The following is a 13,790-nucleotide window of genomic DNA, read 5'->3' on the forward strand; positions in this document are numbered from 1 at the left end:
TTCTTAGGTACGTGGTCTATGGAAGACCCAATCGATGGCATATAGCAACTCGTCATCGGGCATCATAAATCAACGCATATGAGATTTTGAGGGCATCGCACGCTGCCAGCATGTAGATTCGATAGGGAGAAAAACATTATTGCCATTCCAAGACTGTATACCCTTAGCCCGCAAAGATATCAGCCCTGGGTAGGATGCTTCTCGCTGTGCATTGTTAGAATCGCGTGTATTATGAAGCAGGCCACTGATGGTAATTCTTCGAATATACCTGCGTATATGTACTCGACATAGCATCCGAAGTGGGCATATTTGCTAATTCGGTTCCTGGGGCGGCGTGCTAGACGGCAGTACAGAACCAGAAGCAACAATTAGATTATAACCTCCTTTTGCTTTTTTTGTTCGGCCATTATGCCCATTGTTGTCCTCGCCTCGATCGACGTGTGCGATCCAATAGAATACTGGCCTGAAGCCCAGCAAGTGACTGCTTGGTTCGCGCACGATTCAAGGTGAGCCCTCGGGCGCCTTGCAGGGCGCAGGGCAACGCCACCATTCGCGTGAGTGAACACAAGTTGCCTTCGAAAATGCTTTTCGAATTCAAACCTTTATTCCTCACTCGTTCATATTTTCCAAGTCTGCCATGGATTTCAACACTCCAGAACTCCTTCGCAGAGGGCTTGCGCAACGTCATGCTCTGGCCTCTATAAACACTTCCAATGAGCGTTTCTCAAGAATCTTCATCTCGGGATTTATTGGCATCAACACGCTTGTTTACGGGGGCTGGCTGTATACCAAGTTCAAGCCCAGTTATCAGCCAGTACGTGGCCGTCGTCAGGGGTCCTCCTCGTCATCGCCCTGGGCCTCGAGGGCGCTCCAACGACTGACAGGTTGGCTCACCACCGAGTTCATGCAAGACAATTTCCTGCTTGGGGCCCGCAACCTGCGCGCGGGCCGCTGGTGGACGCTCTTGACCTACGCCGTCAGCCACCGGAGTCTCTCGCACCTGGCGAGCAACATGGCGGCCTTCCACGTGTTTGCGGGCGTCGCGGTGCGTCTCTACGACCCGCTTAGTGTTGCCGGCGAGCTGTGCCTGGGATCAGCTGTAGCAGGCGCCCTGGCGCAGCTCTCCGACTGGCGCCATCGGCGGCAGGACGGCGTGATGCAGCGGAGGGGCTCTGTGCAAATTCTCGTGCTCCATCATGCACAGGGGGCGAGCGCCATCACGAGGGGACTGGCCATGGCCGTGACGGTACTACGGCCATGTATTCTCGTCCGGGGCCCACTACTTCTCTCCGTGTCCGTGCCACTGTGGGTGTGCAGCCTCGGCTGGTTCTTGTACGACTGTTACGAGCTTAGCGGCGTGATGGAGGATGGCCTGCAAGTAGGCCACGCGGGCCACTTGGGCGGAATGGCTTTCGGGGATGCGTATGCCGGTCTGAGGTTGCTCGTACCCTCGCATCGGGACGCTTCTTTCATGAATGCCATTGGACTGCGAGAGGGTTAATGCAGGGCGTTTATTGAAGCGGTATGGCTGGGATCAGCATGAGCGAAACCCCCTCTTTCTGAACTTGGAAGAAAGGTAGATCATGGAGCCCGCAGTGGTCCGCGTCATTATAAGGACAACACCAGCGCCAGTTCTCAAACAGACAGCTAGTGGTATCGAATGGTTGCTAGTAAGTGGTTAAAAGGAGGCGCGCGTTGCCTTGGGCGGAATAAACTTCGATGAGCCGATATGATCTCATCTTGCTGCCGGCAACTCTGCAATACACATACCTATTTACGAAGGAGTTCCGGCCACCAAAGCTGCTTCTTTGTACATCGACGCTGTGTTAAAGAGCCCAATAGGCTCATCATTCAGAAGTGAGGTGATCTATCGCTCGCGATCTTGTGTTGCAAGGACAGGGTTCAAGGCTGTCGTGGAACAGTGTTTAGTTCCCGACGTATTTCCGAAGAATGACGAACATGAGGCCCAAGCAACCCTCAGGGTACTTTTGTTGATGACGAGCCTATGATAGATGATAAGCTCAATCAAGCCAGTTGGCAGAACCGTGGAGAAAACGAATTACCCAAAACAGCTCATCGCCGAGACCATGAGTGACCGTACGCCACTTCTAGGTGAGTTATTTGCTCATTACCTAGTTACACTTTATCATATCGCCGCACCGGAAATGCCAACGGCGACGGCAGCTTCCGCGCTCATGCGGAATGATTCTGCACAAGGGGACGCTCTGGCAGCGACCGTAATGGCTAACCGACCCAGTCCGTTTTCCCGAGAGCGGAAGTCTCGTCAATGGGTTTACGTTCGATTGGCGGTCGACCTACCGTAAGGCGCGTCGCGAGGCCCGGCGCTTCCTCTCGTCCAAAGCCAAGCATTGGGTCATCTTGGGTCTCGTGGTCTTCGATGTCGCCGGTATCTTGAGCGACATTTTCATTGCTCTCATCGCATGTGAGCTCAAGATAGAGGACCGGGAATGGGTGCAGCCGACTCGGAGCGCGCTGACTACCCTCTCGCTTGTGATGAGCTGTTTGTTCCTACTTGAACTGCTCCTTTGTCTGTGGGCAGAAGGCATCCGGTAATACATCAGACGAGCCTTTCGGTCAGGGGGTGTTTTGTTGGGAAAGACGACGCTGACCGCAATTCTTTCTTCTTTCAGCTATCTCGCCAACTGGTTTCACTGCTTCGATGCATTCGTCATCGTCGGCAGCTTTGTCATCGACCTGCTCGAGCACGGCGTTGCGGAAGAAATCGCGTCGCTGATTGTCATTCTGCGCCTGTGGAGGTTTGTCAAGATTGTCAATGAACTCAGCGTCGAGGCCTCGGAGCAGATCGAGGAAGTCCAGCGGAAGCTCGAGGACCTCGAGAAGGAAAACGCAGAACTCCGGCGTCAGCTGGGCCAGGGCGGAGGACGCCAGCAAGACGAGGAAGCGGCACTGCATGCATCCTGACTCGAGAGTGCATACCGGGCCTGTGCTGTGCTCGACCCGAACTGAACCCCCTATTGTGCTGATTGATGTATGTATGTATGTTTATTCTCGAAGTTCAGTTGCATTCCGGTCTGGTGATTTCCATGGCCCGGTGATCAACAGCTCCCCTCCTAAAGTGGATGGGTGTGCATATTGGAAAACAGCTAAAGCGGTGCTATCGGACCATCTTCCTGCAGCGAATTGATTGCCAACCATGGTTGGTGATGATGCATGTCTAGTAGTTCGTGTTGCCGAGAAGGGCTTGAAACTCAAGTTCTCGAGGCAAACGTATATATACGTGAACACGAGGTTTTTCGGGTTGAAAGGCATGTATCCGACATGCAGCACTCGAGGCAAACATGCTGTTTTCGCAGCTTTACCTCACACCTTGAGCTAAAAACAGCTCCGAGTCGCAGCGCAAAGTGCATACACCTACAGGTAGGTAGGACATGGATACGACACCTCTTCTCATACTCCGTACACGGGATCGATCGCCATTTTTTGGATCTGGGCCAAACGTTCGAAGATCGCGTACACAATACACAAGAGCCCAGGACTTTCGAATCCTAAAATTGGTGGCTGGTCTAGGTTCCTGGCCATGGTACTTACCTAATGAAGCGCAAGTCGAACGATACGATAGCGGCGCAAGGTAGAGAGCGAGGGTCGGATTCTTGTCCAACCCCAACATGCACTTTTTTTGTTGTTGCTGCAGGGGCCCCCAGGTGCCTGGTGCCCCCTAGACGCCCCCGGTGACTGCCCCATAGCACCCTGCCTAGCTCTGATAGCTCTGAGGTTGGGGGCCTCTTGGCAGTGCCGCTGTTCTGGAAAGGGTATGGCCGCCCCAGGTAGGCCAATCGCCGGAGAAGGGCCCCGTCGAAAAAGCAACCCCTAAAATTAAACCCGGTGCAACTCATCTCCAACATGGCAACATCAGTTCAACAACACATCCAGTCCCACAAACTATCGTGCCTTTTTTTCCCCGTCACGCGGTCCAACGATAAGAGGCCGGCCTGCCGTACGCGGTCAGGCACGTCAACAACAAGATACACATACATCGGGTCTGAAAGAGCAGCAGGATGTATGCAGTGACTGTCTTATGTAGGTGACATTACGACACGCCCGGTGGCAAGAGTCTCCAATGGAATGCAGATGCGTCTATTTGATGGGTGATGGTATGGACGGTGAAGCTTAAGGTTTGCCTTGGCTATGCCAATCGACCAGATCCCCTGGGGGTGGTATTTTGCTCAACACGGTCCGGCCCACGAACATCGACGGTGCCTCAGTGTGGAAAACGGGTCGTGCGTGCCCCAGACGGGTCATAAGATCCTTCTAGGCGATCTCTTATCTACCTCGCTTCCCTCTTTTTTCTTCTCTCGTGTCGTCGCCATCTCGTCCTTGAGTGTAACAGATATTTATACACAGAGCCGATCTCCTTTCGTTATAGACATTCGCTGTATCTAACCCTCACCTACCTGTTCATACTTCATATAATATCTGTATATTTCATCAGCGTCTTCGCTCTTTTCCAACCCCCCACCAGCCAACAAGATGAAGTTCACCCTGCCCGCCGTCCTCATGGCTGTCGCCATCTCGGCCCAGTCCAGCGACAGTGGCAGCAGCACCGCCTGTGCTGCCACCAACATCGTTGATGCCTGCCTTGAGACCACCACTGGGTACCTCGCCCAATGCAAGGACACTGGCGACTATCAGTGCCAGTGCGACAAGTACACTGCCATCATGACGTACGTTCTTCTTGCTTCTACTCCCTCCTCACCGCCCACGAGGCGGTGTTACCAACGTAGCAATAGGAGGATACGGTATGGCTAACAAGTACCAGCTGCTTCAACAACTGTCCCAACGACTCGCGCTCTTCTAGCTACGCCAACTCCAAGCAGCTCTACTGGTGAGTTTCCCCTGCCTACCGTCCAAAGACATCGTGTGATCTAGGCAAGGACTAACCCAACCCTTCAATTTCTTTCCCACGCAATAGCATGAACGCCTCTCTTTACAACTCACAAACGAGCACGACCACAGCTACCGGCAGCGCGTCGGCCCCTAAATCCGCCGCCGCCGCCACCACCACCACCACCGCTGCTTCTGCAGGCGGCGACAAGGTGGGCGCTGCCGCCACGGCTGCCTCGAGCTCCGACGGCGCCAAGTCGACGGATGCCGCCAAGAACGGCGCCGCCGAGGTGCTGGCCAACACGTCGGGTCTCATGCTCGCCGTGGCTGCCATCATCGCCGCCGTGCTGTAGAGAAATGGAGAAGAGAGAAAAGAAAGCCAAACCAGCTAACCCAACTAATAATTCCTTGGATTGACGGTGTTGGTGGTGGTATTCTGATGAGCAAACGATTTATCTGTATATGAGCATATGCGTCACGGTGTTTATTGTATCAAACTGGTTTATGTCACATGTTACGTCGCTACGTGGCTTGCATCTACTGAGCGCGCCCTTATTCTGGTTTACGAAGCCCTTATTGAACTTGTTCGGCCAACGGGTCATATATACCTAATTATATACAAGTTGAACGCTGATATATGGTTTACAATCTTACTGTCGTGCAAGCACTTGATCTAATGGAACTTCCCTTGAAGAAGATCGCAGTAATACCTCCATCATACAACCCGGGCACTTTCGACGTTGGCTGGGCTGCAGGAAACCTGAGCGATAATGGTAAGTACTTGAAGTCACAGGGGCTTCGGGACTGGGTCCTCACAATGGCAATTGCCTACACTTTTTTAAACTACTGTCGCAAGTTTTCCCTGCCTTTCTGAAATTACAAAAGAATTCTGCAGTTGCTGCCCGTTATAATCAAGATAACTCGCAAATCCATCCGGCCGGCCGGGTTCAGGGCTCCCAGGAACAAACGAGACGCCAACTTTAAATCATCGCATTTGTATCCGGAACAGGGAATCGATTCGCAATATCTTGTACTCGTTCTCTGAGGGAACGTTGAATGTTCTAATAATACCTCGCCGAAATAGGGTTCTTCCCTTCATCGTTAGGAACCCGAAGGAGTAGGTTGACATGGGCCAAACTCTCTTTGAGGATGATGATTCGTAAGAGCCGACAACACTTGTGACTTGGGATGAAGCCGAGTCACGCCGTAGCTACATCGCCGGGCGAGAAGACGCCGTGCGGATTAACAGAGGCCATCGCCGGCAATTTTGCAGGACAGGCTGGGGCAATTCTAAACTTCTATCATTCTCGCTTGGTCGCCCGCATAATAACAGTTACATACCAAGCTAACCAATTGCCGGTTTTGGAAGGCCTAGCTTTCCGTAGACCCGTTCTGCGTCTCGTACTGAAAGATCACCACTTGCATGTGCACAGAAAACGACCTTGAGGCTTTCAACAGACTTTAACTGTACAATCCCCAACGCACGGGCGTACCGCTCCCCAAGCTATGTACAATGTGCCCCCCCAGAACAAAAGAGAGTAGTATACGTAACGAGTCCTGTTGTGCTCCGTTGATGTTGGCCAGAAAAAACACATATGCCCGCGCTCTACTTTCGGTACCACATCCGGGTGATCTTGGTCTGACGCATCTTTCGCTGCAGCTGGAAGATGCCGTACATGAGGGCCTCGCTAGTGGGCGGGCAGCCGGGGACGTAGACGTCGACGGGGACGACGCGATCGCAGCCGCGGACGACGCTGTAGCTGTAGTGGTAGTAGCCGCCGCCGTTGGCGCAGCTGCCCATGCTGACGACCCAACGGGGCTCGGGCATCTGATCGTAGACCTGGCGCAGGGCCGGGGCCATCTTGTTGGTCAGGGTGCCGGCGACAATCATGACATCGGACTGACGGGGCGAGGCACGGAAAATGATTCCGAGACGATCTTGATCGTAGCGCGGTGTGGACAGGTGCATCATTTCGACGGCGCAGCAGGCCAGACCGAACGTCATGGGCCATAACGAGGACTGGCGAGCCCAGTTGGCGACTTGGTCGAGGGTGGTCCTGTTTTGATTTCCTTTGTCAACGATTGCGGTCTCCTGTACTTAGAAGGGTTGATTCGTACAGCGCATATTGAATGGCGCCCTTGGTGCCCTCCTGGCTCGGCAATGGCACCTCCCTTCGTTCCTTGTTCACCAGGCCGGTCGAGCCATGGGTCGTCACGGCCGCGGCATTCTGGTTGTTAGAAGTCGAGAAGGCGGCAACGGATCGTAGGGGAGTAGGTGGGTGGCGGGCTTCGCTATAATCGAAAAGGGGAAAAGGTCAGCTTCCTCGGGTTGTTTGATTCCTTTGTGGTTATCGCGGGCGGGAAAATGGGACGCAACGCACCTCGCAAAGCCAGCGAAGCTGCCCTTCTTGAAGACGCCAGCATCTTGTCTGGTCTGGTTTAGTCCCTCAAGAAAGTGGTGGAAGACGGCGAGATCTCCAAGGAGAATTGGATTGAGTGGAGATGGTTCTGGAGGAAAGAGTGCTTTCTTGAAAGCTCGCCCGGGCAGCCCACGCGAATCGCCTCTCTGGATTCAATTGATTGACGTTGACGAAGAGCTGCTTTTTGCCGCTAATCGCTAAGCAGGAAATCCGGGCTTCCGATTGGCTCCGGCTGCCACCCGAACAGATTTTCCATTCCGAGCTACCAACGTACCGGACCAATTCCAATTCGCCTTGCACGGCCTGCACCATCCAATGAATTTCGTATTGGTCTTTGCCCCCATCATCATCGCCCAGAAAAGGTGCACGGTACAACCATCTAACCTACCAATCAATCAATTGAACTGTAAAGCATTGCATTATCTCCTCACTAACAGATGGGTTTCATTGCAATAGAGGAGTTGTTACATTTCCCACATAGAAAATTATTATTATCATAACAATGGTAGTATTCCACTCTAATCCGACTGGGTGTTTTTGAATAGGTAACTTCCTATCTCGCGTACCGACTGTTGAGATAGAGGGAAACAGAGCCATCATATACGAGGACTGTCTTGTGAACTGCCCGTACTACGGCTTCCGGCGGCTCTTCCCAATGGCACGGCTATCCAGAGTCTGCATGCGCATGCCACTGAGATGTGACAGCCAGTGGATCTAGAACCGTATCATCGTTTCGGCGTTGGGGCGTCTGAGTAAAACCCCGTGGACCATGAATCGAGTAGGGGCTCCATCTGTGTCTCTGCGACCAAACTTGGTGATAGTCGCAGTCAGCAGTCGCAACTCTCTTAAGTGGGATATGCTATTTTGAAGACGGTTCAAGACTCCATTGTGACCGCCTCGGGCGCTGTCCCGACTGTAGTATCGGCAGCTCTGGCTACCATCTTGCCAATTCATGCATGACTGTCCTGTCCAATCTGACAAGAGCCACTCCAGATCTGCTACCCCACGATCATCCACGAGACGAGCATTTCCCTACGTCAATTAACGAATGGCCCGTTGGGAAGTGGGATCCCCCACAGCAGTCAGCAGCCACCCGACCCACTATACAGAGTGTTGTACTGTATCCGGAGACCAACTGTCGGAACGGTTTGTTTGAAGCTGGTTACATGCATCAACGGGATTGTATCTACACACACAGCAGCTATGCATGTTTCGGATCATACGGGTCACCCGTATGTAGCATCGTCTGTTTCGCTATTCTCCCTCTCCCTCCCCCTCTACTTCAGCCTGTCAGCTGTGGTCTCGGCAAACACAGGTACATTATGTAGGCATGGTCAGTGACCGTTACTACTCAAGAAAAGGCACTTTATTGGCCAGTAATGACTTATTAGCGACATCCGTACCTACTGGTCCGGGGCGCCTCTAATTGATGGCCATTAAAAGTCGGAAGTGGGTCGGCTTAGTACTTACCTACCTCCTACAGAACTACCTACTCCGACAATCACTACCGCATTTTCTGTACAAGTCGCAGAACTACGACCTACCAATACAATTAGCACCTGGGCAGCTGGGCCAAGGAGCAAAGTCCTACACCCTAAGCATTCCCGGATTTAGACTCATTTTTAATTTGACATAGCGCTGCATTCATCTCGGGGCCATTGGGTTGGATTCCTCACCGACCTACTCACTCGCCCGTCTGGGTACTCGTATCCGCGCACCCAGATGAGGGGAACAAGATCGATATCTGACTCCGGGGGCCAGCATGTTTGTCGGTGCTTGACCGAGGTAGGTTAGAATCCCAGACCAAATCTGGGCTACGAAAGCAGATGAACCCCGGAGAAGTTCCGTCAGCCTGGTCCCCATTTTCAGGATAGGTGGTTGACATCCGGGGAAGAAATAGCCTCTGGAGCCAAGATACCATGTCGTAATTTTGATTCGCACCCGACCCGACGAGTTATGTCATCGCCCACGCACAAGGGCCAAGGGCCACCCTCTTAGCTCACCAGCTCCCTCTCCTTCGATGCTGGATCCAATGGTCGGGCGAGTCGTCGGTCAGCAGTATGGGGTAGATCGCCAGGATTGGCGATGGCACGTTGCGCAGCGCGCAGTGTCGCTGCGTATTCGGCCTCCGTCAGCCAGAGCCAGGGCTGTGTTGTCGCGTAGTACCTGCCCATTGCCCTCTGTACCACGCCCGCGATCGTCGGGTTTTCTCTCTTCTCTTCTCGTCTCAAGTTCAACCCATCCATTCCTTGCTGTAACCTGTTCGTCCAAGTTCAAACGGGCGGGGTAACATTGCTGTGCAAATCCTGTCTGCGCTTCTGGCGACACCTGTACCAGTACGTTCAGCTGGTTTTTTTCTTTCTTCCAATTTTCTCTTGGCCCTATGGCTTAAATTGGCAACGCTTTGCGTAGACTGCTGCTGAGTAACGGCCATTGCCATCCCAACATCCATTCCCGAGGGCAGTTTAGTAGATGAATCTCCTGCCTCCCTCTCCCTCCCTACTTTTCATATCCATTGTATTCCGTGGTCCTCTTCTAGCATCTGAGAATGCGGCTGTTATCCACATAATCGGACAGTCACTCGATATTCCTCCTCGATCCGTCCGCCTGGCCTTTTCTAGTGCGCAACAGGAGCCTATAGTCCGCGGCTGACTTGAGTCAAGGAACACCGCTGCACGCGAGCCCACGAGAACTAGACCGCTGCTTTCAAACGAAAGCGCCATCGTCCTGGCCCACACCACTCGCAGCTCCCAGATCCGTCGTCAACCGCTTCCTCTAATAGTCGGTCTAGTCGCTGATCTGGTTTGCGCCGGAGAACCTACTGTCTTTCGCCATACATACAGACATCGATGCCGGGCCTGTGTCTGGAGACCAAACCGCTAGCCTACAACATACCTACCTACAACAGGATCCGGGAAGGCATATCAGCAACCGCTGCCCGTAATGGATATATCTGATCTCAAGATCGCTTAAGAGCTGCTTGGCCAATAGTCGGCGCCATGTCCAAGACGGGGCTATGGTCCGACATTGAGGATCGCGGACCTTCGGTCTTTGCGGTAACGACAGCCACTCTAGCCCTCGCCTCCGTCTTCGTCTTCGCACGACTATATACACGGTGTTTCATTGTACGGCACATCACCTGGGATGACTGGTTCGTGGTTTTGGCCTGGTTGTTTGCATTCGCCATAGGCTTCACCATCGACTACGGGACATACAAAGGCCTCGGGGAACGGGACAGTGATATCGCGGAGGGTAACTGGGACAGTTTACGACGCTGTGAATATGTCTTCTCTGTCCTATATGTAAGAGTCTTGCCACTGCCTGCCCAATGCCTACTGACCTAGTCTCAGAACCCTGCTCTCATGGCGACGAAGACGTCAATCTTGGTCTTTTATCTGCGCTTGTCTAGGAATACAGAACAAGTGCTCCGTCTGGCTTCATGGGGAGTCCTGGGCATCGTCAATGTCGCTGGTACTGTCTTGACTCTGCTGAACATATTTCAGTGTCGTCCGGTGGAGGCTGCGTTCAACTATTACGCAACTACAGTACAGTGCATTCCCTTATTGACGGAGTTTTTATGCTCGGCGCCAGTCAACATTATCACAGACCTTGCCATTTTGGCGTTGCCTTTGCCAGTTCTTACTGGTATGCGACTTCCGCCACGTCAAAAGATCATCCTGGTCGTAACCTTCACTTTGGGCATCTTTGTTACCGTGGTCGACGTAGTGAGGATCTATTACCTCCAGCAGGCCATCACCGATATATCGCCAGACTTGTCCTCAGATCCCACGACGTCATTCGGCGGACAGAGTAACTTCGCGTTCAATGCATCATTATCATTGATGTGGTCGTCCGTCGAGGTCAACATTGGGATCGCATGCGCCTGCGTTCCCACCCTGAAGCCTCTCATTATCCGAATCCTGCCGAGCATGCTGGTCGATCCTGATGGCACGCTTAGAACTAGCGACACCTCGACGAAACAAACGTCAGAAGCCTCAAGACAGCTCAGCGATGACTTTGCCGCTGCGAGCTTCAACCGCAGCCCGCGTGGCGAGGGCAGTCTATCCATGCCCGGAGTTGCCCGTATTGCTGAGAGCCCCAGCGCTCAAATTTCGGCCATGGAGTTCCTCACAACTCCGGATATGATGGAGTTTGGAAGATCGGGCTCATCGAACAACCTCGGACGTACGCCTACTGCGCGAACAAATGCAACGGCTACAACGATGGGGGAGAACTCGATCTACTTCGGCTTTGTGAATCTCAGGAGACCAAAGAGTTTGATGAGAACCTCGGTGTCCGAGTCTTTTAAATACTGCACCGTGGTGGGCATTCTGTTTGTGCTATGGGGCTTTTCCTATGGTCTCCTGAACACCTTGAACAACGTCATAGCCCAGGTAGCAGGGATGACTGTAGCACAAACCCTTGGGCTCACCAGTATGTACTTTGGGGCTGGCTACTTCTTCGGCCCGCTCATGGTCGGCGAATGGATTCTGCGACACGACGAACACCGACGGACGCGCAAGATGCGCCATGAGGTGCCTCCCGTCGGCGGCTTCAAAGCCACTTTCATGATAGGCCTCTGCATCTACGGTATAGGTACCATCATGTTTTGGCCCAGCGCCGTGCTTCTGTCATTCGGCGGGTTCATGTTCTGCAGCTTTGTAGTTGGTTTCGGGTTAGGAGTGCTGGAAACGGCGGCCAACCCATTCCTCATCCTTTGCGGCCCTATGGACTACGCCGAGATGCGCCTCCTCGCAGCTCAGGGCGTTCAAGCAGTAGCCACGGTACTGGCGCAACTACTCGCTCAAAAGGTCTTTTTTACAAGCGTCGAGACGGCTGATCGAAACAGCTCTGTCAATCTACTTGACGTGCAGTGGACTTACTTGGCCATAACACTGTTCTGTGTGGCACTGGCCCTGTTCTTCTACTATATGCCGCTGCCCGAGGTGAACGATGCCGAGTTGGAAAACTCGACGCTTTATCTCCCGGTGGATCCTACGAAGCGCAGCATTGGCGGCTTGGAGCTACGGACATGGACACTGATCCTCGCCGTGGCGGCCCAATGGACGTACATGGCCGGGCAGGAGAGCATGAGCATATTCTTCCAAAGCATCATAACGCCTGATCTGAATTCTGGTGCCGACTCCAACCCCGATTCAACAACGGAAGCCGACCACAACGGAGACGTTGACCAACCAACGGGCCTGGCACTGACCATCTCCGACTACCTCCTCATTGCACACACGGCATTTGCGGTGTCCCGTTTCCTCGCCGCGTACCTCGCATATCTATCTCCAACACACCCCAGAGTCCCACAGCCTCGAACCATCTTGAATATTTGCGTAGGGCTTGGAATTTTGTTTGGAATTTTGATTGCTGCTATCAAACCCATGAACCCCAACTTAGTGGTTATCCCCGTGGTGCTCTTCTTCTTCGCCGAAGGCCCAATGTGGCCTTTGATCTACACCCTTGGGCTCCGGGGCCAGGGCAAGCGAACCAAAAAGAGCTGCCGCTTACATCACCATGGGGGGGCTCCGGGGCCGCCTTCTGGCCCTTCGTCCTCTACGCCATCAACAAGACTGGGGTCAGTTACCGGATCGCTTTCATCGTGGTACCATCTCTTTTCGTGATAACGCTCGTGTTCCCCTTGTTCTTGGATCTCAAGAGAGATGCGAGAGCGTTGGTGGATGCGCGGGTGGGCAAGACGCGCCAGTCGCGCATCCAGGCGCACAGCAACCTGGACTTGGACCTCGATGCCATTATATCATCCCGGGGGCGTCAGGATAGTATCGTGAGTGCACGCGAGGGCAACTTGGTCAGACGACTATCTGACGTGCTGATGAAAACCTTGGGCCGGACGAGGTCCTCGTCCACTGTGGCGCCCACGGTGGAACATCAGGAAAACAAGAGGAGCGGCTCTGCCTGATTGAGCGATGTGTATTTTATTTTATATCTTCTTCATATACCCAAACTTTTCATATTTTAAAATATAATAAGAAAATCAAACTCTCTGTATTGAAATGGTCCCCTTTTCATGCAGGCTGTCACACGCTTATACAGAGCATTGAAGTTCGTAGCCGAACGGAGAGAGTCCGTTGCCCAGTATACCTTTTCAAATAAGCACATTGCCATGCATGCATGTTTGCTTCAGCAGGGTAGTATGCGAGATGACGTGCATAGAGATATAAGCGCACTAGCAAAAACACTCCGGGCCATCCGATGCTCCAAGTGATTGATAATGATGTCGCTCTTTGACGATGTTGCCGGCTCCGGGACAGGATTCCCACCCCTTGTCAGACTCGGACACGGTTCAATTGTTTGGAAGCTGGTCGGCTTACCAATCAAGCACATTCACTTTTAGGATGGCGATAAGACGGAACGGAACTGGAATTGGCCCCAAACCCCTGAACTACTCAACAACTTCCAAGTAAGTGACCATTTACATCCCTCTCATTTCATCTAGTTGTCTGAATGGATGGGATTGTGTGGTGTCGCGTATAAGTGGCA

General features: G+C 53.0%; 5 protein-coding genes across 5 annotated transcripts; 4 read left to right on the forward strand and 1 right to left on the reverse strand.

The window, feature by feature from the left end:
* Nucleotides 1-637: 637 nt before the first annotated feature.
* PG986_012156 (uncharacterized protein) lies at nucleotides 638-1,501 on the forward strand (the record flags this gene model as incomplete). The annotated part of the gene is made up of 1 exon (XM_066848378.1): nucleotides 638-1,501. One exon carries the CDS (start codon nucleotides 638-640, stop codon nucleotides 1,499-1,501), a length of 864 nt encoding a protein of 287 aa, XP_066695074.1.
* Nucleotides 1,502-2,087: 586 nt separating this feature from the next.
* Nucleotides 2,088-2,943, forward strand: PG986_012157 (uncharacterized protein; the record flags this gene model as incomplete). The annotated part of the gene is made up of 3 exons (XM_066848379.1): nucleotides 2,088-2,112; nucleotides 2,258-2,570; nucleotides 2,652-2,943. The coding sequence occupies 3 exons, from the start codon at nucleotides 2,088-2,090 to the stop codon at nucleotides 2,941-2,943; spliced, it is 630 nt and encodes a 209-aa protein (XP_066695075.1).
* Nucleotides 2,944-4,509: 1,566 nt separating this feature from the next.
* PG986_012158 (uncharacterized protein) lies at nucleotides 4,510-5,216 on the forward strand (the record flags this gene model as incomplete). Its single annotated transcript, XM_066848380.1, has 3 exons — nucleotides 4,510-4,703; nucleotides 4,799-4,864; nucleotides 4,952-5,216. The coding sequence occupies 3 exons, from the start codon at nucleotides 4,510-4,512 to the stop codon at nucleotides 5,214-5,216; spliced, it is 525 nt and encodes a 174-aa protein (XP_066695076.1).
* A 1,253-nt stretch (nucleotides 5,217-6,469) lies between these two features.
* On the reverse strand, nucleotides 6,470-7,595 carry PG986_012159 (uncharacterized protein; the record flags this gene model as incomplete). Its single annotated transcript, XM_066848381.1, has 4 exons — nucleotides 6,470-6,920; nucleotides 6,982-7,155; nucleotides 7,245-7,292; nucleotides 7,558-7,595. The coding sequence occupies 4 exons, from the start codon at nucleotides 7,593-7,595 to the stop codon at nucleotides 6,470-6,472; spliced, it is 711 nt and encodes a 236-aa protein (XP_066695077.1).
* A 2,687-nt stretch (nucleotides 7,596-10,282) lies between these two features.
* On the forward strand, nucleotides 10,283-13,209 carry PG986_012160 (uncharacterized protein; the record flags this gene model as incomplete). The annotated part of the gene is made up of 3 exons (XM_066848382.1): nucleotides 10,283-10,585; nucleotides 10,634-12,558; nucleotides 12,690-13,209. 3 exons carry the CDS (start codon nucleotides 10,283-10,285, stop codon nucleotides 13,207-13,209), a joined length of 2,748 nt encoding a protein of 915 aa, XP_066695078.1.
* Between the last annotated feature and the right edge of the window lie 581 nt (nucleotides 13,210-13,790).

Source organism: Apiospora aurea, assembly GCF_038362705.1.
Source record: "Apiospora aurea strain CBS 24483 chromosome Unknown utg000008l_segment0_segment0, whole genome shotgun sequence".
Taxonomy (NCBI): Eukaryota; Fungi; Ascomycota; class Sordariomycetes; order Amphisphaeriales; family Apiosporaceae; genus Apiospora; species Apiospora aurea.